The 25,500-nt window shown below is 43.8% G+C and overlaps 1 protein-coding gene across 4 annotated transcripts in view; it reads right to left on the bottom strand.

The window, feature by feature from the left end:
• Positions 1-23,007, bottom strand: part of RASA1 (RAS p21 protein activator 1) — an 89,989-nt gene extending 66,982 nt beyond the window's left edge. For 2 of the 4 annotated variants that reach the window (XR_016441202.1, XM_090038223.1), the window contains exon 1: positions 22,399-23,007. Coding sequence is in view for 3 of the 4 variants with exons in the window: in XM_090038223.1 (XP_089894349.1) it covers positions 22,399-22,748 (350 nt within the window). In the remaining variant the exon portion in view is untranslated. The remainder of the gene's footprint in view (positions 1-22,398) is intronic. The other 2 variants (XM_090038222.1, XM_090038221.1) reach the window with 2 other exon arrangements.
• Between the last annotated feature and the right edge of the window lie 2,493 nt (positions 23,008-25,500).

The raw sequence follows: 25,500 nt of genomic DNA, 5'->3' as shown, positions 1-25,500 counted from the left end.
TCAGCTCCTGTCCTTCACCCCCAGCCTGGGGGCAGCTACCTGAGTCTGCCTGACCGCCCAGGACTGGATGGTCTCTGGGCCAGGCTCCCCACTCTCTGCCCAGGACAGGACCATGGGACCAAATGGACCCAGTCCTGGGAAGGGCAGCACCCAGCTGGACTGAGGGGCCAGAAGAACTCTACTGCACACAACAGGGGGTAGGAGCTGGCTTGACCCCTGCCAAACTCTGCTCCCAGCCCCTGAGGAACAGATCCCTGGGCACTGCAAGTTAAGTCATGCTGGGCTGGGCCAGGGAGCTCAGCTCCGCCCGCCCCAGTCACATCTGTGGCATTCAGCATCTTTTACAGCTCCTGCCATGGGAGCACCTGGGACACCATGGCAGCTGCTCCCCTCCAGTCCATCAGTGAGGGGTGGGGGTGTTGCCAGGTCATCCCTGGCTCACAGGAGGAAACCCAGGCTTCTGGGGGTCCCAGCCCCATGGGCAAGAGGGAACCCTGGCATCTGGGAGCCCGAGCCAGAAGGCATAAGTATCAGAGAATATTATCAGCTAACACAGCCAAGAAAGGCCGACAGCCAATAATGAAAAATTCTCTTTTATTGGTGCTGAGCTGGTAGGCAGCCAATATAGCGGTGCACCTCTATCCACAATCTATCTAACCTATTCCAAAACTAGTCAGATTGGGGATTAGGAAGAACTTTCTGACTGAAGAAAATACGCTCCATTTGAAAACCTCCTGCCCCTTTGCTTAAAGTGAAATATCACAATGTACATCCTAAGAACCATCAAAAAGTATTCCAACAAAACCAAGACAAGAAGAAAATGAATCCCTTTGGACCAGTGGGTTTAATTCTTTTGAGAATCACAGTATCCCTCCACAACTTTCCTGAATGTGGCGGCATTCCTCAGTTGAGAACCACTAGTGCGGTCAACTTACACCTCAGTGGCTCTCAACCAGGTAAAACTACCAGCTTCCCTATGAACTTCCTGCCCAGCCAAACCAGCAAGGGCTGTGGCACACTCACACACTCCTCCTGCAGTAGGGTTCTTTGATAACCCTAAAGCAGGTAGGAGCGGTGGCTGGTGCTACAGGCCTTCCTGGTCCAACCCTGCACAGCATCTCCCCGAAACAGAGGCATACAGGACAGCTGTCCTGCATGCCCATTTCCAGGAGGGACTACAGCATGAGCTGGCTCTTCTACTTGCTTTAGGGTTATCAGAGAACTTTAATGCAAGAGTAAGCATATGCCACAGCCCTGTGTGTGGGGCAGTTTTATCTGGCCACCACTGGTGGCAATACCTGCACTTTGGCACCCTGTGGTAGTCTTGCAGCACCCCAAATGAGAACCACTGCTTTAGGCTATCACAAGGGCAGCAGACCCTTTAAGAGGACACAGGTACACAAATCTAGCCTACCTCCCCAGATGAAGGAAATTGTAAAATTACATAACTGGGGAACTAGTCACACCAGGACATAAAAATGTAGCTGGTTATTCAGTAAAGGTAGAGAGTAGAACAGAAAGGAAGAGACAAATAAGATGCATTTTTCCTTCTGACAACCTTTAAATATGGGTAGTCAACCCTAGGCATACATGCCAGAGTGTGGCACACTAAGACGTTTTGCTTGGTACGCATGCCTCAGGGAAGAGGCCCGGGCTGTGCTGCCACAACACAGATCAGGTCCCTCATGATTCCCCTGCCATCCATCCCTGGCACACCAACACTTACAAATTGAGATTATGGGGTTTTTGGCATTCTGCCCAAAAACACTGCCAAACCCTGCTTTAAAAAGTTCGCTGAGTAATGACAAAAATAAAATCATTTAAAGTCATTGCACTTTCTGTATCATTTCCAGTCAGCAGCTAGACTTGAGAACTGTACTGGAAATCCTGGGCTCTAATCCCAATTCTGCTTGCCCCGATGGAAAACTTTTGCAAATTGATCATAAATGTGCTTTACTTTAATAATCCGTTAAATTCATAAAGAAGTTACTTTAAAGTATACCTCAAAACCTCCTTGTAAAAATCATTAAAATTTTGTCTATTTCATTTCCCACCCCACAATCCCAAAGGAATATTCTAATGCAACTCATGCAAATTAGGTAACAAATAAACAGGTAAGAGACTCCTCCCCCTCTTCAAAATCAGAAAAACTTGAAGATGCAAATAGCTCAATGTGTTTAGTAAAAATAAAAAGTGACAGACAAATCTGGCTATAAAGAAAATAGTCTTCAAATTTATGCACAAGAGAGCAGGTTTTCCAGATTATGAATAAGCAATACTATAAAATATATTAAGGTAAATCAAGATTTAGTAAGCAGAGTAAGGTTTTATAACCAAACTGAAAAAAAATTGTCTTGTCAATAATAGGCATGTGTGTATATTCCATGTACTGCAGATTATGTCCTCTGACAATGAACAGGATCTACTTGTTCTCTCTTATCTAACTTTATTTTATTGCATTCAGAATAGTAGGCGATTACTCCCACATGAAACATGTGTGATAAATAACTGACAAATAACTGTTTAGTTTGGAATAGCATAAGTTCAAAACAGAAAAATGTATGAATTGATTATGTTTAATGTCCTAATAGCCGATGTATCATCTTGTATTTTTTCAGCTTGGGATGTGCTTCTATTTTATTTTCATAACCTGAATAACTATAAAAATAAGCTCCAACATTTGCTTTATGTAACTACAACAGATAGGAAAGAGACCATAAGAGTAGTATATATTCAGAGATGGTGGCAGAAAACAGTTCAAGAGAATATCCTCAGGAAACCCCTGTAGATAGCACACGTCTTTAGAAAACAGGATACACAATGAAATATAAGCCTCTAAGATATCATTATACATAGTAAGCAAAAATGCTTTTTGGGAAATAGCTGTATTCTCCTTCCAGAGAAAGTGCAGTTTTACCATTATACAGCAGTGACTCATTGCATAAAGGACATACAACCAAATAGTTAACCTTAATTTTTAATCCCCCTCCTGTCTTTCAATCTGTGGGTTAGCTGAAAAAATTTTTGGTTCAGGATGCATCATTATTGTTTTAAGAAAGCAAGGCAATAAACTGAATTCAAAGCAACATGTCAAATGTTCAGAATCTTTTCTAACTACATCAAATGAAAAGTTATGTATGGGAGTGCTCCGATATACTTTTACAAAAGCAATAACAAGTGTTATCATTATATATCCTCATACTCATTTTAACTGAAAAGTACATGCAGAAATCAACTCAATCTTGCCAACTCAAAGTGATGATGTTCAATCACAAGACATGATATTTTTAAAACCGGGGGAAATATATTGCTGCTAACATTTATAATGGCAAATCTAGGAAAGGAAAAAAGTATTTGGATTTTAACAGGGTATAAAGAATAGAAGATCTAGGAAAGCAGGGCTAGAAGAGACCATACAATGTCATCTAATTCAGGCCTCTGCTCAAGACAGGATCATCATCCCTGACTAGACCACCCCAGCTCTTGAAAATTTCCAAGGATGTAGATTCCACAATTTCTCCAGGTAACCTGTTCCAATACTTGACCACCCTTATCGTCAAAAAGTTCCTTCTAATCTGCATTCTAAATGTCCCCTGTTGCAACTTAAGGCCACTGTTCCTAGTCCTGTCCACTCTAAAGCCACATCTACATCACATATCAGGTATTTGAAGAGTGTTACCAAATCCCACTCCCCCAAAGCTACATCTCCATCACCCATTGGGTATTTGAAGATTGTTATCAAATCCCACTCCCCCTCGTCTCAATCCTTTCTTCGCCAGACTAAAAAAACCCTAGTTCTTTCAGTCTCTCCTCATGAGTCTTGCTTCCTGGGCCACTAATCATTTTTGTGCTGGACTCTTTCCAAACTGTTCAAATCCAACTGGAAGTGTGGCACCCAAAACTGAACAAAGTACTCCAGAGACGCCTCGCCAGTGCTGAACAGGAGCAGAACAATCACTTCCCTTGAGTTTCAAGTGACACTCTATTAATATAACCCAGCATGCTGATGGCTTTTTTTGCAACAAGAGCACAATGTTGGCTTGTATTCAGCTTATGGTCCACTGTAACCTGTCTCTGCAGTACTGCAGCCTAGCCAATCATTCCCCAGGCTGTATTTGTGCATGCAACTATTCCGTCCCAAGTGCAGGACTTTGCACTTGTCTTTGTTGAATCTCATCTGATTGGTTGTGGACCATTTCTTCAGTCTATTCAGATCATTCTAGATCCTATCTCTCCCTTCCAGACTGTCTGCAATTCTATTCAATTTAGTGTTATCCACAAATTTGCTAAGTGTGCCCTTTCCCAGCCATCTAAGACCCTAGCTGACCTCCATGAGTTCTCAAACATGATCACCAATTCCTTCAGTATCCTAGGGTGCATCTCATCTGGCCCTGCCAACTGAGAAGCAGCTTCTCTACAGTAATCACTAATCCGCTCTGCCATTACTCTAGGTTGTCCCTGAGTTTGCTAGCTAGCTATCCAGTGCTTGGTTCATCATTTACAAGCTTAAGTATACACTAAGAACCTGCCAACCTGCCTTTGCAAAAGTAAACACAGCACAAAAGTAAGCATAATACAAGTTAATGGACTCCAAAACAAATGCCAGAGCCCATAATACTAAAGTCAGTCCTACCCGATACCATTTTCTCATGACCAGAAAAGAAGTGGGGAGAAGGTGGGGGAGGGAGGGGGAGGGAGATTGATTTTTAGGGAGATCTAGCTATTTAAAGCTTTATGTAAAAAATTAACATCTTAAAAGACAAGGCAGACAAAGATTTTTAATGACCATACAAATAATCATACAAATAAGGCTTAATAAGCAGGCTCAGACTGCACCAGCTGTAATTCCTGAATAGCTTTAAGATGCAGAACACAATGCAGCAGCCTCAGCTCATGGGGAGAAATGCACTATGACAACTGCAAGGCCCATACAGAAAGAAAAAAGGTAAAATCTCACAGCTGTCTGTAATTTTTTTTAAGTGCTACTCTGCCAGTGGCTACTACCCACCAGACAAGTGTTATCATAAAAGCCAGTTTTAGACTCATTTTCACTCTCCTGCGTAGCAGCCAAGTGGGTTGCTGCTCTGTGAGTAGTATTAGGATTCTACTGACTTCCAGTTCTTGGCTTAGTTCTCTCTCATACTACTATTTAGTTTCCAGTATTTACTTAACAAGCGATGATAGAAACTAGTCTATTTGTGATACTACAATCCATTTAGCTATTTCCCATTCCCTGTACTATACCTTAATTCAAAAGGAACATACCAATACATAAATCCTACATCACATAATTCATCTGTCCAATATCCTCTTGGTGACAGCAAGTTTCATCAGGTGCTATAAAGTACTGTGCAAGAAACCCTACAACAGAAAGTTATGCAATATCCTATCTGTAGAGATAAAACTTCTTTCGAACCTCATTAGACACTTACTTGATCCCTTGAACATGGAGAATTGCACACTTTCCAGAAATTTTTGTTTAATCACATTGTAATTTAAGGTACGGCTACAACTGCCTCAGTGTTGCCCTGGAAGGTACCTCTATGACACTTACTCATTCCAACTCCACATATGTGTTTATCTTGTGAATCATGTTTGCACACCTAATAGTGTTAACAACTTGTGGCACCCTTGAAAGGATCCCAAGGCACCCTGGTTGAGAACTACTGTCCTAACTTGTAATTTCTATCATTCTTAAACCCCGAACATTACTCTCTAGTTCCTCAACTCAGCAGATATTGAGAACAAAGACAGATGCCCCATGGTTTCCTAACTACACAGCACAAAAGACAGTGTCTAAACTGTTCTTAAAAAGCGCATCACATAACCTCGGTCTCACAAAAAACAAAATACAGCAAAAAAAGGATTTTTTTAAGCAAAGGGAGGCCTTACTATCATGTAACAAAAGCAGAGATCAAGTACCACATTGTGGCTGAATCAAGGCCCAAATGTCAGGGATGAAGACAAAAACCCCATCAAAATGTGCCATAACCATATTTCTTGCCTTTACCCTTGGTGTTCCAATGATTCTGTCTCAAATTTATTGTTTCTGCTATAACATATTTTATATCCTTTGCTATTTCCGTTTCAAGTTTTACTGTGGCCCTCAATTTCCCCCAGGAAAAGAAAAGTATAAATTATTAGACATATATAATCAGGAAAGCAGAGTATAAAGCAGATTACACCTGGAAAGAGAAGTTAAAGACAGCAAGAAGGGGTTTTATAAATATGTTGGTCAGAAACAAAAAATGAAGGAAGTTATATGCCCACTGATTATAGCCCAGGTGAGCTATTAACAGAAGATGCAAAGAAGGCACAATTCCTCAATGGCTACTTTGTATTTAAGCTTCAACCAGACAGCTAACAAAAATAATATAGGCAAAGAAGAAGAAAGGCCACAGGTCATGACAGTGTAAAAGAACATCAGAGAGCTTTTGATTAATTTAAATGAATTTAAATTGACAGAGCCTTATTAAATTCATCCAAGGCTGCTGAGGGAACTGGCAGAAGCGATCTGAGCCACTGACAAAAAGAAAGTCATACAAGCCAGGCAAGATTTTTAAGGACTGTAAAAGAGTTCCAGCCTGCAAGGGGCTGGGGAGAGTAGAAGAAGGGTGGTGAGGCAAGGGGAACCATGTGTATGTGCACGCTTGTGAGGAAGCTTGTTGCTGCCACTGGGAGCTCCAATACACCATGGCAAGGTTCCCCCTGCCTGCCCAGCGGCAACAGGGGTGGCAGCACTGAGCTGTGTCTCCTGCTGCTGCTGGGTGGGCACTTTGCCAGGATGGTGCAGAGCTCCCAGTAGCAGCAACAAGCTTCCTCACCAGGCCCCACCTTGCCCTGTCGTGCCAAGTCCCTCCTGCTGGGCTGCAGACACCCCGAAGGGAGGGCAGCAGGGTGGAGCGCCCCAAGCCCCTCACCAGGCTCCACTATGGCTATGCCGCCTGCAGGGGAGAGGGAGCTGGGCTCCGCACTCTGCTCCACCACAGCAGCAGCCACTTTCCGCAGGCAGCAGCTGGGGCAGGCGGCTGCTTACCCAGGTCCCTGGCCCTGTAGCCCTGGCAGCTAGGAGACCTTGGTGGGGGGAGAAGTCTGTGGCTTGGAAGTGAGGGGCCTGGACCTGCATCCTGGTGAGCTATGGGAGTAGGGGGAGGTCTGATATTCCAATTCCATGATAAAAGAACCCCAAATCAAATATCAAAATTTATAGGTACTTAGAATTTATTTTATTATAATGGCTGAGGCACTGATAGACTTTCAAATTGCTTTAAAATTCCAAATATATCAATAAAACATTGTGTTCAATTGATACATATGTATACGAGTATACCTATAGTGGCATTTCATTTTAATTGTGGATTTGGGGAGGGGGCTTTAAACAGAATTTGTGATTTCTAAACAGAGAAAACCAGGATCCCTGCTGATCACTGGCAGCAAGCATGGATTTGTTAAGAACAAACCATGCCAAACTAACACGATCTCCTTCTTTTACAAATAACAAATCGAGTGGAGGAAAGGAATCTTCCTTTATAGTACTCTTTACTAAGGCTTTTGATAAAGTCCCACATGACATTCTGATAAGTAAAATGGAGATATGTGGGCTGGGTAAAATTATTGTACGGTATACAATTGGCTTAATAACCACAAACAAGGATGGATCAATGGATGGATCAATATCAGAATGGCAGGAGGTTTCAGGTAGAGTTTCACAGTAATTTTGACTGGTTTGACTGCTAAGTTTCTCACTTAAACTTGGACGATTATAACTACAAAGTTTTATTCATTCTCATGAACTAAAACTATATTGTAATGTTTGTATAGAGACATCCCATGTAGTATCCTTAACTCAAAGAAGCTGTTTCACTGTAGAAATCCACACCGTACAACTTTAGATATCATACATCTTATTTTCGTCCAAAACTGAGTACTGTACTTAAAATGTTCCTTTAAACATTTTTGTCCCCCTTCCCTTATGTACTGGACACTTGCATACAAATCATGTTGGGTTGTACTACCAGTTTTACACTGATTTGCACTTAAGTCTCAGGGTAAATTTCACTTAATTTGGCTTTGCTCAGAAACTTATTGACTTGCTTTGACATGTTAGCTCAATTTTATCACTTAAAATTGATAAAATTACATGCTTGTCAATTCCTGGCAAAGTTCTGGATGTTTTTAGTCTCCCAATGCATAGAACATCCACATCCCCTTTCAAGAGAACCACTGTAAACATATACCAGGGAAAGCATACACAGAACAGGAAGAAGAAAATAAATACCCTGAAAATCAGTACCATAAAACCCCAAACAAAACAATACAGCTTTACAGCTTAACACATTCTCAGTGTACAGAGAATAAAAGATCAGTAATCACTGTATTTCATTTCTCTAGGATATAAAGGACTAAAATAGGAAGGAAATGTCCCTTTTCATTTATTTGCTTTCCCCCAATACACTCGTTCTTGTAGCTGGGAAGTGCTGAAGATTTAATTACAAGCTATCCTCAGGAAATGAGCCAAGCTCCAAAGTTGAGAAAACAAAAACCTGCAGAAGCATTCATATGAATTCCAAGAAACATCCTAATATGAATAGATGGTTTCAGCCTTGTGCCCAAAGGTAAAGATTCATTATCTTTACTGATTTCTGAAGCATGCAGAACTGCCCTTAAAGAAACAGTGCCAGTGCTCTTGTGCAAATGAGGAGATTCCGATTATTTTGAAGCAAATGAAATTCTGGCAATCATGCTGAGCTTCACCCTCTGATCCTAGAAGAGAGAACAGGTAATATGGAAGTTCTACATTTCAGCTCTTGATACCGCCTCTTCCCACATATAGCGTGCCCCCCCCCCATATATAGTACTCATCTTGATTTTGAAGGGGAGCCACTAGGAAAAAAAGAGCCCTTCAAGGTAATGGAGTGGCAGCAGCTAGAGAGCAGAGACGGCTTTCAATCTGCTCCCAGCCCCATTCACTGGATGTGGCCCATGAACTTGCTCAGCATGCCAGCTCCAGGACCACACGCTGCATCTGATCCAGTGTACTGGCACCAGAGCTATGTGCTGCATTTGACCTGGCATGACAAGTCCAAACCTGACATATGGATCCAGATGTGGCATGCCAGGTCCAAACCCACAAGCTAGCTCTAGATGCAGCATGTGGCTCTGGAGCAAGCTGCACTGGAACCAGACCAGTATGCAGCCCTTCAGCCAGCCCACTGTCCAGAACTCAGCACACCACGTTCAACTCAGTTCCTGGACCAGTCTGACCCAGCGTGCCAGATCCAGGGCTATGTGCCAGGTTAGACTCCATATCCTGGGTCCAGTCACAAACCAGTCCCATACGCCAGCAAGATACAGAGCACGGTGGGATGGGGAGATGCAGCAGTATTCTCGTGATTCTGGGAGCCACAACAATGAATGCTACCACCACTCCTCCCCTCCCCCTACAAGTTTCTAAAACCATAATCCCTTTTCCTCACGTACATTACACACTTCAATTTTCCCCAGCTGGTTCTGGGGGGAAAGATACAGAGTATATACAAGAAAATATGATGTATTATAATTACAGGCAAAGAAGGCAGCTCTGTCTGTATTAGTGGTTGCCCAAACTTCCTATTACAAACATCTTTCCCCACCCCACTCCCCTGCTGTTGCTTGTAATTTTGTCAAACTTTAGCCTTCTGGTCTGAATTTCTCTATGCCAAATGCCTCCCTTCGGACAATTTTTTTTTTCCTGAAAGCTTCAGCAGAAATGATTTAGTCATTTTTAAAAAGGCAAAAAAACCTGTCATTTTTGCTTTTAAAACTCCTACAACTGTTTCACTGGCCATGCACAACCTAATTTCAGCAAGTTAACAACTGGCAAGTGCTCTTATGCAGAAGTAAGTGAAAGATGAACTGTGGTGCTTAGCCTTCATGCATAGTGTTCCACATTCTCAGTTTTCACTGATAAATTCCCTGAGTTTTTTTAAGTCATTCAGTTTTTTTACTGGTTTACACTTGTTTTTCAGTTCAAATCCCTGTTAACCAGCAGGAGTGGCCCATACAGAACCCGCATAAGTCGATGGAAACCTGTACACATTTTAGTATGCTGACAATTCATACATGTTTAAACTGTTTTTACATTTGTATTACAGCAAGATACAGTTGTACTCACCAGAAGTACCATTATCCTACTGTTGCATGAACAAGGATTTAAAAAAAGAAAAATAAAGTCCAACTTTTGTCCAACAATATTTTTTTTCTTAAGTTTTTTGTGTTAAAAAAAAAAAAATCAGGTTTTCATAAACTGATTTTGAATGATTAGAGAAAGCAAAGAACAGTAAGGTTAGGCAAAACTTTTTATATACAAATGTAATTTTTGTCTCTCATCAAAACTAGTAATTTTTCCAGAAATTCTTGGAATGGTTTTCTTAAGGGTATCCTCACTCATGTTGAGCCTCTTGCTCTCTTGGATGTAGTCCAGTTTTGAAAATAAGCGTTCTACATCCACTGATCCAGGGGGTACACTCATAGCTCATTGTGCAACTTTACTAAAGTTGGGAAGTGCGTCTTGGTGGGTATTCCACAAAGCCAGCATATCCAGTTCCACATGGTCACAGATAGACATGTTCATGTAGGTAGTGTATCCACTTTTAAGATGAGAAATGTCATCTTTGGTGGCAAGTGGTTGAAACACTCTGGCACTGCGGTTGTAGTCTGCTGCAAAATTCACCTTGAGGAAGGGGTTCAACACCTGGATAACATTCCGTAAAGAATCTTTGGTGCCAAACGCTTCTGGGTTGAAATTATGTATTACAGTTGCCTGCCATTTTCTGCAGAGAATACTGTTTTAAGTCTTTGAAAGCTTTTTTGGTTCTTTCATATTCCAAGGTCAGAGGGACTTCAATAAACAGTTGTGTTTTCTCGCCATATGTTTCTGTTGCAGCTTTTGTCTTCAGTTCAGATGATATTTTCATTGTCAGTATGCGGTGAACATTTGTATTAGAAAATGTTGTGTTAGCAGCAGAAGGGGAGAACTCCAGTGCTTTTTGCATTGAAAAAGACAGTGAATCCAAGTTCTCAACAATAAACACAACCTTGGTGCACAGAATCTGGTGGTCACTGAGATTATTTGCCTGTTTCTTTCGAGTTTCTGCTTTAGCACCGGCAAACTCAGGGTGATCTAAAAGATGAATTAGCATAGTCTATGCCTTATTTATATGCCATGCCACCAGGTAGAAACTCATCCACTGATGTGGCACAACAGGAGTTGGTAATCGGCAGTCAAGTTTGCAACTGTCTCACATTTTATAAAACAAAGCCTTCAGTTTGTTTGCATGCTTGAAAAGAGCCCCAAATCCAACAATGAAAAATTTCACTTCTCTCATTTCTTCAAAAGTTGTGGTTGATGATAGTGCAACATGAATTAAATGAGCAGGACAAGTAATTCGTAATAGGTCTGGTCTGTGACTGAGTTTTATCTCCTGTGAAAACTTAGCCATATAGAAGGCAGAATCCGTGTTAGTGGTGGCCACACTTTCCCCAAATCAGTTGGTACATCTCTAATGTTGCATTTAATTGCTGCATGGATGCTTGGGCTGTCAGTAAATGGAATGAACGTCACATCAGCACAAAAATATTCTGGATTTTTGGCTTTGAAATAAAAAAATGAAAACAAAAACCCGAGAATCAGGCAGTTCAAAGCGTCAGGGGATTCATTAAAAATCAAACTAGACACCACATTTCCATTAACTCTTTCAATCACTTTAGATACTGGAGCTTCATTATTTTATTTGAGGTACTTAAGAGTGAGGTTGCCTGCATTAGAAAGAGTTTTTGCTTCTGGACAGTACTCCTACACAAAGTCACCAATTGGTCCCTTCATTAGAAATACTGGTTGCCCAGCAAAACAAGCAGCACACACAAATTCATTAACACCTGTTATCGAGGATTAATCCCTGTTATCCAGGATTTTATTAACTGGAAAACTGTTAACCGGAATTTCAGCAGAAGGGAGCACATGGCACCTTGTCCCGCCTTTCTCTCCTGGCTGCACTTTTGCCCCTTCCCCCTGCTGGAGCAGCCTGGCTGCCCTGGGGTTTGGGCAGAGGAGGGAGTGGCACATGGCTGGATGCAGGGGTGGGGATGGGAATGACCCAACCCCAGCACCAACTGCCCCGCCCAGGGTGATGAGCCCAACACCCCCAGGCAGCAGCTCCAGCCCTGAGGAGCAGCCGGATGCAATGCCCACCACAGGGAACAAAGCTAAGCCGTCCTGCCTGCACCCCCTGCCCCACCCTGGGGCACATAGCTCCCAGCGCCCGGGCAGGGCTGCAGTCGGAGCCACCGGGTGGACCTGTCAGTGGGTGCAGGGTGAGGCTCTTCCTGCTATGCACGTCCCAAGAGGGCTACAGTCTGGGGGACTGTGCTGGGCTCTTCCTGGGGGGCACATGCTCCCAGATCTGTGCGCACGATAAGGGCCGGCCGCCCCTGCAGGCTGGGGCTGGTGGTAGCACCAGGATCTTCCCAGAACTCTGGGTGGGCGGCAGCCTGCTTTTGTCCCGTGGACAGATCCGGGGGTCTGCGCCCCCTAGCAGGGTTATGGAGCTGTGCTGGGCTCTCCCCAAGGGGTGCGGGCCCCCCGATCTGCGTGCAGGACAAAAGCAGGCTGCTGCCCGCGCAGAGCACCACGAAGAGCCTGGTGCCAATGCCAGCACAGTCCCCCAGCCCACAGACCTCACGGGGGGGCAAGACCCATGCCTCCCCTTCCCACCGACAGCTCCCTCTTTGCTACCTGCTGCAGGCCTGGGAGCAGCAGGCTGCGCCGCATCCCTCCCCCTGCCCCTTCCCTCATCCCAGCCTTCCTCACCGCCAATTTTCCCCCCCTTCTTCGTTTAATCCCGATTTTATCCCATTTTTTATGTTTCCAATATAAACCCCAAAAAATTCCTGAATTTTTTTTTTTTAAATAAAAATCGAGAATGCAGAACACTATTCATGCATTAAGGCCTAAGCTACTTCAGTTTAGCTATCACCAGCCGTAAGACAAAAGACGACAGTTGCACAGAGCAACTGATATTCAAGAAATCCCTGCTCCCTGATAACTTGTTGCATGTTTGAAGAAGTTACAGCACCTATGCTTTAGAACAGGACTTGAAATGTGATGGGAGGGGTCTTTTCTCTTTTTTTTTTTTTTTAAATCTCCATAACCTTTTGCTGTTCCATGGAGAAAACCAAACACATCTGGTCAAATTATGAGCTTCTGAAAAAGATGTGGCTTTGCTTATGGTCATTAGAAAGTACTCTGCTTGGAGCACTCTCTCTCAGGGATATGGAGCACTCTCTCTCAGGGATATGGAGCTGCACGTAATTTTCCACACTTTCTTTTCCTGCAGCTAATATTGGCTGAAAGTATGAGCTATAAAGTGAGGAGAAAGAAGACACAAGAGTGACATGTTCCCTTTGTGCCCTAAAATCACAGAGGAAACAGTTTTAGCTCAAGAAAGAAGTAAAAAGAAAAATATACTTGGGAGCTGAGGGAAGTGAAAGAAGGAAAAAGACCACTGCAAGGTATAAATATAACATTCATGAATATTTGTGAAGCTTGGACATATTATGACACACTACATAAGAAAGCTTTTAAGAAGTTAATAACTGTGTTTTCAACAGAGAGTCCAAATAATGTACAAGTTTCTAGCTAACAAAATAATTCATTTATACACGGTAAGAAAAAATATTACTCACCACTTGACCATATTTAAAGTTTCAGAAAGTCTAAAAGACAGCATCTGTGAACTGGTAAGAGCTGCTTGCAACTGAGTAACTAATCTCTCAGCATGGAGAGACAGCTAAAGAAGTCAAATAAAAAAATTCAAACAAGTTCTGGAATGTAGATAAGTGATTATATATATCTTACAGATGCTGGCCAAAAGTTACTTTTTATTTCAGTAATATGTTTTCTGAGTAGAAAGTAAAAGAAAGCTAATTCCCTCTTTTGGGATGCAAAGGCAGACACATCCACTGTTCACAGAAAAAAAAAAAAATCACTGTGTTCATTTGATTGCAACCACGATTAGGAGGGCACAGCAATCTTGTCTTGGCAGTTACCTGGAAGCAATCTCTGATAGAGAACTGGGGAGGGGAAGTAACAATTTGGCAATGGTTTCCATTAGACCACACATCCCTTTTCCATAATCTGTAAGATTAAATGGATGGTGAAGAATTTTGAAGAGTCAAGTTTAAGCATGATTTATTCCTTAACAGATAAGGACAGAGGAAGAGAACTAATTGGTTTTCAGGTCCTTAAATAGCAACGAATTCTTACTTCATAGGTATATGGAATGCTACTCATAAGATAAATCTAGGGTGTAAACCACTGAACCTGTTAGCACTTAATTATCTGTGCTTGGGCACACATTTTAAGATGCATACTCTAGACTTGTTTAGCAAGAAGACTTACTGGTCTGTGGGATGGGCAGTTTTATCTTTCTAGTCCATCTTAATTGCTGTTAGTGCTTTGTTATTTGCAGCCCAGAAAAAGACTAAAAGTGCTACCAGCAATAAGGCTTACTAGGCACCTTTAATAAGATGTGAGAGCCAAGCAGTGGCTGAGCATACAAGTGATAATGTAACGACTATTAAGGAGGTACAGTATGAAAAGGAGAGAGGAGGCCGTCTCCCTACAAAGTAAGCATGAGGCTTAAGCCCTGGCCGACCTTACCCACAGTTACCTTAAACAGCTTTCCTTATTAACACAAAATAGTAATAAAATAAAAAATGACCAGGAGAGGAACACCTAAAAGACAAACCTGCTGACTGAACTTTTGAAGAAAAAACTGCTTTGCCAAAGTATATGGAAAACAGTTTGGGAGACAGGGCTAGCTAATTTGAAATCCACATGAAGAACCGTTGCCAACTTATGTTTTTTTTGTAAAATGCTTCACAAAGAAAGCAGTTAACCTTCAAGGAAAGTGGACACAGAAAACAAAATACAAAAGTAACTAGCTATTGTCAGGGAAAAGAAAATCTAGTCAGATAACCATGAGAGTCCTAATCATCAGCAGGCCTGAAGATGTTACGTTCTCCAGCAAAACTGTTCCACAATATATTAATGCAACTAAAACAGTGTGGATTTAGTCAGAGATGTTTTATACACTCTAGCCAACCTAGTCTAAGGGAAAAGGGAATAATCTGATATCAGTATAAAGGTGTCATCTCACTACCAGCTTTTTCCTGAGTAAAAACCAGAGAGATACTGGTACAAAAAGCAATGTAGACTAGGCTTTGTACGCTACAGAAATCATTACTGAACCATGTTACTGAACCATGGAGTAACAGAACTTTACAACTTATTTGCCATTAATGCATCTGTTGCAGGAACAGTTCGAATGCATCTAACTATCTCTTCTATAGTAGAAATCAAACCCTGTTGAATTCAGCTGCAAAAGTTCAGAAAAGGCTACCTAAACTGGAAGGAGAAATTTATGCGAACTTCAAAAATCTCTACAGGAAGCTCCTTAAACATATTAATACAAATATATAATAAGGAATACTAATATCAGATCAAAAGAGACATGTTTAGTCCTTGGTACATAAAGAAAAACAGTAACTAACCGGGATTAAAAAAAAAATATTTCCCCAATAAATTATTCCATAACCACCCACTTCATGGAAACTGCCACCTTCTTCGGAAGTCTCTGGTAACAGACTGACCAGTGAGAACTAACCTGACAAGTCTAAGTATGACATGCTTCCAATAACAATCCTCAACTGCAAACTGTACAACTCATTTTAAAAACAGAACTCTGAAAGAACAATGAACCCTCTTTTAGTTTAGAATTTGCAGAGCAGATGTTTTGCACAAAAAGTATCCAATATCTACAAAGAGCAATTTCAAGCACGTGGAAAATAAGAGTAGGCAAGCATGCAATCAAGTTTCACAGTTCTTGCTCATATAGTTGAACAACAAGGAAAATGATGGGATTTGGTTTCATGTCCCTAATCTGGGATGGAAATATCGTTAAGTCAAGAAATTTTCCCCCAAACCTCACTATACCAGTGAGATAAACAGCAAGGAGGAGATAAAAGGAAATCTATACAGATGGAATGAAAGAATTTTGAAAACCTTCCCAAGGCAAGAAGGAAGTAGGAACAGATGTATGTATGAGCAGGGCTTCCACAGGCAACTGAGGAGAATGCACCTGGTTTACAGAGAAAGAAAGAGAGGGAGGCTGAAACAAAGGGAGGCGAAGACATGACACACTGGGCTGCTCAAAAAGATATAGCTAACAGATTAAACTGTTAAATTCTGGTGTATATATTATGTAAGAATGCTTTAAAATACAAAACAGGAATTTGGGAGTTTTTTAAATAAGAGTCTCCATTCATAGTTAAGATCAAATGCCACTCCACTGATTTTAAATATGTATTCTTTAACCAAAAACCTGCAGATTTTCATAAAATCAAATGCTGAATTCTTTTTATTTTTAGACTTACCATTCTTACATTTTTCAAGGGTGAAGTGCAAATGTAACTAGCACCTTAGAAAATGTAACTGGCATCACGTTCTTTTGCTGACACTGTTTTAAATAGCAGAACAGCCGTGTTAAACACTAAGTAGTTAACATCTCATTTCTGTTGCAGTGAATCAAGTGATAAATAGTTTCAAGATACTGTTCTGTACACATGCATATAAATCATGAGATCTGTCCAAAATGTTCATGCTATGCCAATTAATATAGCCAATGCCTTCTGATTCCATAACGTTCTCCGACGCTGTGCATTCTAATGTTTTATCTTTCTTGTCTAATATTAAACATAAATTAAATACTAAAAATTACCATAGCTCCTCAATTCGGAGAATTATTTTAATCCAGTATTATGACAAGCAATTTAATTCCAAAACTTTTGTCTCCCCAATTCAGTTTGATATAAGCATCTTTTGATGGTCACTGCTTACAAAATGCACCATATGAAAATTAAAATTTCGTGGAAAATACTGCAATTTCTACTGCTAATGCCACTGACACAGTTAAAAGAAACACCATAAACCTAACAAGATTGTTTTAGATTTAGTTTATTTTAGATTTGTTTTTGATTTTAGTAAGGAACTGACCATATGAAACAGTTCTTGCGATTTTCACAAGTCTCAGTATTAGACTAGAGATCAGTCCTTCATAAATTTAAAGAAAAAAAATTCAGGGCCAGGGACTAGAATGCAGTGGCAAGACATTGTGAGGAAGGAAAAGAGGAAAGGCAGTTTTCTTTTCCAAACATCCTGTTTCCACCATCCAGTAATAAAGGATGATACATATTTTCTATTAAAAATTCTGGAGCAAAAAATACTGAAACCTACAAGGCTAAAGTTAGTCTCGCTTGGCGCATCCGCACCTGCAGGCACATGTGCTTGCAGCAGCTCAAATAGGAATGGCACAAATTTGAGCTGGGGATTTTTGCCTCATTGCATGTGGTTTTTGCCTCATTTTGGTGTGTGGCAAGTTGTGCCACATGGGGCAAAATAACCCTACCCAATTCCTCCCGGATCTACAACCATGGGAAGCACCTGTGCTGGCTCCAGCGGTATAAAAAGCTACCCTGGCAAGCAGCTCAGAGCTACTTGCTCTCAGGAGCTTCCCGGCCAATAAGTATCTGGGGACCCTACCCCTTGTGCCAGCTGGACTGCTGAAGCAGCCCTAACAGAGTTCCCTGCACCTTCTATCCACTGCAGTGGTCTGGCAGTGGGGGCTGCTGCCTGGCTACGACCTGCCGCCACCTGGGACAGCAATGTGGTCCCAAGGCTGCACACCTGCCAGACCCAGACAGAGACTGCACGGCTGTAGCAGAGCCATCTGCACCTCTGGGCCAGCTGCCAGCAGGCTGTTGCTGCACAGCTGGTGTTTGTGCAGCACTACTGCCATGTGCACCACCACCTGGCTATCACCCAGATGTTCTCAATGCAGGCAGGACCTGGTTCGGTGCAACATATGGTCCACATGAGCAACACAGGGCCCCGAGTGACAGCTCAAGTGGTGCAGAACCGCCTGAAGCCGTGCTGGGCCCACATGATGCAGCATACAGCCCTGTGCTGGGGAGTAGGGGGTGCTAGGAGGACCGAGCACCTCGATAGCTACTGCGGGAGTGAGCTGTGGGCCCTGCAGGAGAGCTGTAGCCACAACAACGGCGGCTGAGCCCTATGGGCGGGGGCAGGTGAGGGACCCACCCTCCCAAGCAGGTCCCCTCCCCCAGTCCCCTGCACCCACACAGCCCTGGCTCCAGTCCCTACTTACCTGGACGGGCCTGGGTCCAGGTCACTGCACCCTGTACCACTCCATGCTGCAGTACTGGGTCAACAGGCAGCCATAGAGATGCTCTGGCCAGTTACCAAAGCATCTCTTTTGAGCACCCCGGCCCCCGGTTCCCTCAGGCCATGGTTCTGGACTATGCCCTGCCCCATGTTGTCTGCAGGTTTTGTTTAGTATTTTTTTGATATCTGGATATCCAGGTATCAAATTTTGAGTCCACGCTGTAAATATGCAGTGTGGAGAACATTTTTTTGTTCCTGGCTATTCTGACACATCTCAAATGGCTTTGAGAAGTGGCAAGATGTACATGTGGGCTCATCTGGACGCGCCCACTCTGGTTATGCTAAGAAAGCATAGGAAGCTGCGACATTAACCCAATCTTTCACCATCTCAAACAGCAAGAAAACTGAGATACGAGAGACTTTCCTGTCTCTAATAGCCAAGAAGACTGAAAAAACCATATTCCTCATTTCTCCAAGTAGGAGGAATACTTGCAGTTTCCAACACAGCCTGATTCCTAGCAGAGTACATTTGCAGCCTGATAGGAAGTGTACAGCTTGTGCTTCCCTCCCACTCTAACACCTAGCTTCATAGTGACTGGTTGATCTGAAAACTAAAAATGTACCTTAGACAGTATTTACTAGTAACCACGTACAATCTAGGAAGAACATATCTGGCTTTTAGATTTCAGGCACAGTTTTCTACTCCAGACTAGGAGTTAAGACAGTCATCTTTCGTATACAAAATGAGGAAAAAAACAACTCTAAGTTAATATTAAGTCCAGGAATGCTAACACACACATTAATTTTCAAAGTAGACTCATTGCAAGGTTCAATAACCAGAAGCTCCAACCATGGGCTGAAGTGCCCCTTGTGGTAGTCCCTGAATAAGTGGGCTTCCAGCTCCACCTAATTCAAAGGTCGACTAAGATGCTTATAAAAGGGAGTGGAAAGAAAGTACTTAGAGGCCTTTGGGATATGAAAGATACTACTGCCTTTTCCTCTTCATTTCTCCCTTCAGAGTCAGGGGAAAAATATTGTCAAAAACAGCATGAAAATACCTCCAACCTCTCATATGTATAAAGAATATCTGTAGTTTAGGAATGAAAAAATTACATTTTGTTGGCATGACCACATAACTGAATTATATAGAAAGTACACCCCACTGCAAAAGCATCTAAATTAATTTGAAGGAAAGTGGAAAAGGGAAGACCCTGCAGTCATCTTTAAACTAGAGGAACATTAAATTGGTAAAGTCATAATTTAAAAGGCAAGGTGTAAAAGAACGGTAATTTAGACCTCATATTGGTCCTGCTTTATTATTAGTGCTGTAAAAGAATATAGATTGTCTTCTCCCTTAAATGTCACAGTTTAAGAAAGTAACCACTATGCAAGACACTGTTTACTTATAACCTTATGATTTAAAATGTCTTCAGGAGCGTGCTAAACACCAGTCTTGTAAGGGCTAGTCGTATAGTCTGACATACATGAGTCAGAACAAAGACGCATGCTCAAAAAAACAAGTGATTAAACTGCAGGGAAGAACACTTGCAAAACAAAAAAAAAAGAACAAAATGGAAAGGATAAAAGTTACTGTTAAACTTAAGCAGCTAAACACTGAAAAAAAGATCAGAAACAAAATCAGAGAAGTTTTTGTCTGGCCCATTTCTTTAGTGAAATGTCAGTGTCACTGGTTTCCCCTGTACAATCAAGCTTGTGGGTCATTCACAGCAGCAAGAAAAAATAAAAACAACGTGATATGATTATGAAGTTAGATTCAGAGGAAGGTATCACTCCTGAAATACCTCTCTGGAAATTTATCCCATTTTCAATAGCCATCCCTTTTTTTTTACACTTTAAAGAAATGTTTGAAATTAGATTAAACATTTCTACCCCAACATGTTGGCCCTGATCCTCCAAAGATCAGGGCCACATGCTTTGCTTTAATCATGTGAGTAATCTAACAAAAGAATGCAACTGAAGTAAGTATGTGCTTAAAGACGGCAAGATTGTGGCTTTTGTAGTCCTCTAATAAGATCCATTTATAAAAAACCAGACACTTCACTATTTTGAAGTAGTTTAAAAGCATGTAAGGCTTAGCACAAGAAATTACGCTGCTAGCATATACATTTGGTGTTCCAATCAAACTTTTAAAAAGTATTCATGTTTATAGGTCACAATAAAATGTATTTAGAAACATGAGTAGTCACTGACTTAAACAACCACCCAATCAACCATTGTTACAAATCTGTTGGACATCCATGTGAAAAGTATGCAATATTTAGTTCTTGCAGCAGAAGAGAGGAAGTTTGGTTTTGTGGAAAGGAAATCAAGACCTCTGTCACTAACTTGCCATGTCCTCTTACACAAGTCACCTCACCTGCCTGTGCCTCTATTTCCCTTCATTTTTTGTCCCTCCTGTTCCTTCACATTTTGATCTCTCTAAGGAATAGGGTGGCTTTTCATATGCATTTGAACAGTTTTGATTTCATTAAGAACATTATTCTTAGGAATCAAGTCATAGAAAATGGAAAACACAATCAAGGACAACTGGAAAGGTTAAAGAGCTGTGTGTGAAAACATATCTCTGCCCTCCCTTTTTGTACAACAGCTCTGCTGTCTATTATCCTGAACTCTGGAAGAAGAGACTAGTAACATGGAAAGTTTAAGCTGTCTCTGAAAAGATGGAGCATCTTTCCCACTTTGTATTAACATTAGACAAGAACCCTCACAAAAGTACACACAGTCTTGCAAAGCTAGCAAGAAAAACACAAAAGACTATGAATAAGTACTTTTTTTTAAGGCTATGAAAACATTATGTTATTTCTAGACAAAACAACACCAGTAAGGGGTGCCTTTTTGCATTCATTTGACAGGGAAGTGGGAAGTAATAGGGATGGGAAGAAGCTTTTAAAAATATGAAAGCCCATAAACATGCAAGAAGAATTTTACACTGAACTATTGTGAGAACATAACACACAACACTGAAACCAGACCACTTCCCAGATCCCATTAACACACAGGATAAGAAATCCAGCCAGAACCCATCTAAATAATACTCGCCATTGCAAATCTGCATTCCCATTTTACATCTTGCCCCTCTAATGCATCTAATATATGAGGCTTCACTCTTAGGCATTTGTTTATACCCAAATACCAACTTTATTATTTCAGTCCCTGAAAGACTTGTCTTTCTGTAGGGCATTGTGTGCCCCAAGGTAGCTGCTGCCCTACGGACAGGTTATTAGTACACCCAGCTTTTTGCCTGTGTGCCTGTTCAGAGTTCTGACTGTATGTCTAAGTGTAAGCGCACAGGCAGTGGGAAATCGAACATTAGTGACACCTGTAACAACTGTCCGGGATGTCCTTTATGTCATCAGCAGTGAAGGAATCCATGGTAAGCTAATGAAAAGGCAAACATAGTGAAATCCTACTACAAACCACCACTTGTTTGGGGTTGGTTTTGGGGGCGGAGGAGTTTAGAGGGCAGGGAGGCGGTTGGGGTTTTTTTGTTTTTTATTGAAGCCCAGTTCTTTTCAAATATGACCTAACTGCATATGAACTTCTTCCAAATTAGCCAGGCTACAGAAGACTTCATTTACAAAAATTTGCCTCCAGTTGCCCTGAAAACCTACACATTCTTACTTGCCTTTAAAACCCCCAGGAAGACTGGCTGCTGAGGGGGGAGGGGAGGGGGAGTATATGAGCAACCCCAAGCAGGACAGCAGGCCTCCCGCCTGCTTCAAGATAATTGAAGTCACTTGCAGATTTTCGTTTTAGTTTAAGGAAAAAAAAAAGGGGGGGGGGAGGGTGTCACGAAAGAGCCATTCGGCCACATCAGAGCTTTCTCCCGAGAGCACCCAGCTCTGTCGAAGCGCATGGAGGCAGGGAGCCGCTCGGCCCAAAAACCCTAGGAAGAGGAGGAACTTCCCGAGAGCTCATCCCGCCCGCGGCTGGGACGGGCGTCCCTCGTGGCCGGGCGCGGCCCACTCCCGCACCCCGCGGGCCATTGTTGGCGCCGGCACCGCGGACTTCCCCGGGATCCGCGTGCGGTGGGAGGGCAAAACTTGCAGCCGGGCGCGGGCGCTGCCACGCACATCCCCCGGGCGGGCGGCACTCACTGGTTGGTGGGGGGCGCGGTGAGCGGGATGGCCACCTCCTCCTCCTCGTACTCGGGCCCGTCCAGCGAGTCGCCCTCGTCCGCGGCGCCCAGCGGCGGCGGTGGCGGCAGCGGCGGGAAGCCGGAGCCCGGCCCGGCGGCGGCCGTCTCCGGGGCGGGGGGCGCCGCCCTGGGCATCTCGTGGCCGACGGCCAGCAGCGGGGCAGGCCCCGGGGGCGCAGGGAGGGAGGCGGGCGGGCCCGGCGGCCGAGCCCGGCACGAGGCGGCGCAGTGGCCCGGTTCGGCAGCGGCGGGTGTCCCGGCGGCGGGAGCCGAGCCGCCCTCCTCACCCCCAGCCTCGGGCGCCATCATGGTGAGCCTCGCCCCCTCCCCCTCGGCCGCGCGGGGAGGAGGCGACAAAGGGGCCGACCCCCGCCCCGCCCCGCGCCGAGCCGAGCTGCAGCCGGGACCGGCGGGGGCAGCTTCCCGGGCCGGCTAGGCGTAGCGCCGCTCCACAGGGCCCCGGCGCGGCTGCCTCCGCCTGCGCCTCTGCCTCCTCCCCCGCGGCCGGGAGGGAGCGGCGCGACCTGGCCCGGCCCCGCCCCGCCCGCAGCGGGCGCAGCTCCGGGACCGCAGCAGGGGAGGGGAGAGGAGGGGGCGGTGGCCCCGGCGGACTGCGCGTGCGCCGCGGCTCGTGAGGCGAGGCTGAGCGCTCGCCGCTGTCCTGGGCTCCTGTCGCCGCCGCCCTCGCCGAGGGGCAGAGGCGGCCCCGCCCGCAGCGCCGGGGGTGGGGGCAGCTCTGCCTGGAGCCTCTCTGCTCCACCCATCCGCAGAGGGGCAGCGCTCCAGGGAAGTCCCCCGGCGTGGGGCCGGCACAGCTGAGCCGCGAGCCCCGTCCCCTCCCGCGCCAGGCGCGGCTGGATCCGAGCTCAGCCCCTTTGTGTCCGGCCCGGCTCCGTCCTCGTCGCACCAGCATGGCCTAAGGCAGTGGTCACCAAACTTCTTTGATTGAGCACCCCATCAGTAAAAAAATTTTGAGCACACACCCCCAAGATATGTATATTTATATAAATAGAAGTTCTAATATTTTCTTCCCGCACCCCAATGAATCGTCTTGCACACTCCCTGGGGTGTGCGCACCCCACTTTGGAGACCACTAGCCTAGGGGGCGCTTCCACACCTGGCAGGGCTGAGAGACATGTCGAGGTGGGGGTGTCTGAGGCTAAACTCTGGGTCTGGCAGACTCCCGTGTTTCCTAAGTGCCTTTGAGTTGGGATTCAGTTTGCCCTAGATCCACCTTGCCCCAAATTAGTAGGATTCAGCTGTTTCCTCCGCATTTCAGGCTGTAGTTGGTTCCCTCTGGGTGCTCTAGACCTGCAATTAATGTAAAGCAATATACTCCAGAGCAGTTTGAGCTGGAGTAAACTACTCCTGGGCATAGTGCCTGCATGTGCACCCAGGACAGCAGCACGTTGAGGCGTGGCAGAGCAGGCCCATGCTAGCAGGGCATTGAAGGGCATCAGCCCTGGGCTCCCGAGCAGCACTGAAAGTGAAGAGCCTCATGGCCAGGTTACAGGCAGCAGCCTGGCCCCTAGCCAGCTGGCCTGGCAGGATGTAGTTCATGCCCCTGGTTAGCATGTGCTTAAACAGAGTGAATTACCTTGATGTAAGATAGTACATTCCCCAACAGTACTATTTTACGCCAGCATAAATTTGTTTACTGCAGCCTGCTACCCTTGCACCTGTACACGGTGATGCTTTACTCCACAGCTAATTACTCTGCAGTAAAAAGCTTGTGTAGATGCAGCCAGGGCGCAGCTACATGAGACCCTGGCTGTGCAGTAGCCAAATCATACTGCGCAGTAGCGCATCACAGTGCCAGCAATGCTAATATGCTACAATGCAGTATTATTAGGCTACTGCACAGTAGTGTCACAGATGTTCACTGGTACTACTTCACAGTTACTCCCATTACTGCACATTTAGGGCACTTTTAAACATGCATGCTAGTACTGAGTGAGGTTGAGGGGTTGTGCTCCCCTGGGGGAAATGAATGCTTGTTAAATTCAACTCCTTTTTTCTTCTGCAAATATCACAAAAGGGTCTATACCTGCTGTAAACTTAATATGCATGAAGTGACAGCTAGGTAGTGGTGGGTATTTGACTGACAGGATTGTAGTCCTCACAGTGCTCTGAGAGGTGCATGCACAACTATCCTAATTAATAATAGCTTTTCCCTTGGTACCGGTCTGAAAAAAATGTATCCTTTTGTTCACTTATTCCTCTGAGACTCAGCCACTAACTCCCAAACTTAATTTTATGTTCTCCAGGAATTCCATTGAATGCAGTAGAACTATACATGAGTTAAGCTGTGTACAGGTGTAAGTACTTCCAAGATCAGGACCAATGTGACAAACCTATATCCAGGCAAAATAGTGTGTAACCTTTTGACTTGCAATATTAAATAGCTGACAAATAGTAGCACGTTGACACTTGCATGTGTCTCAAGTGTTCTCAAAAGGCATCTAAACATTCAGGTTTTCAAAGCTCTGCATTACCCAAAAGTATTAAGTGAATTTCTCCTGAGGCAACTGAAACAAATTGATACTCCTTCTTCCACAGCTCTCCAGCCAACATCATTTTATCCGCTGCACTGAACTCTCTTATCTTTCCTTCCAAAAGCAAAATTCTTCTCCTTGTTGCACCATTAAAATCTCTGGATTTACTATGGATTTGTGCCAGTGTAAATGAAAGCAGAATTTGGCTCCAGTCCTGATTTTATAGAATTATAACGTGTGTCCTGCTGTTTTTGTGTTTCAAAAATGTCAGCCTCGGTAGCAGTCCCTTACAAGTCTAATTTCCATAGTTACACATTCCATTATAGTACATGTAATTTCAAATAATCTTCTTGCAATTGTCTCTCTGTGGGTTTCTATTTATATTCCCTCACAGATTTTCAAATATAATTATTTAAATCCACTGTTGTTGTGTTTGTAGGAGTGTCATTCCTAGATACTTTAAGGCAATATAAATATTTGTAGGACTCTCTTCTTTGAGATTCTCCTCTTCTGATAACTTAGGGACATAATAAGGGTGCTGTGCTGAGAATTCAGTCCAGGGGAGG

Source organism: Crocodylus siamensis, chromosome 3 (genome assembly GCF_052110815.1).
Source record: "Crocodylus siamensis isolate JL-2025a chromosome 3, ASM5211081v1, whole genome shotgun sequence".
NCBI classification, from domain to species: Eukaryota; Metazoa; Chordata; order Crocodylia; family Crocodylidae; genus Crocodylus; species Crocodylus siamensis.
The sequence above is the reverse complement of the archived record's forward strand: the minus strand, read 5'-3'. Positions and strand labels throughout refer to the sequence as shown.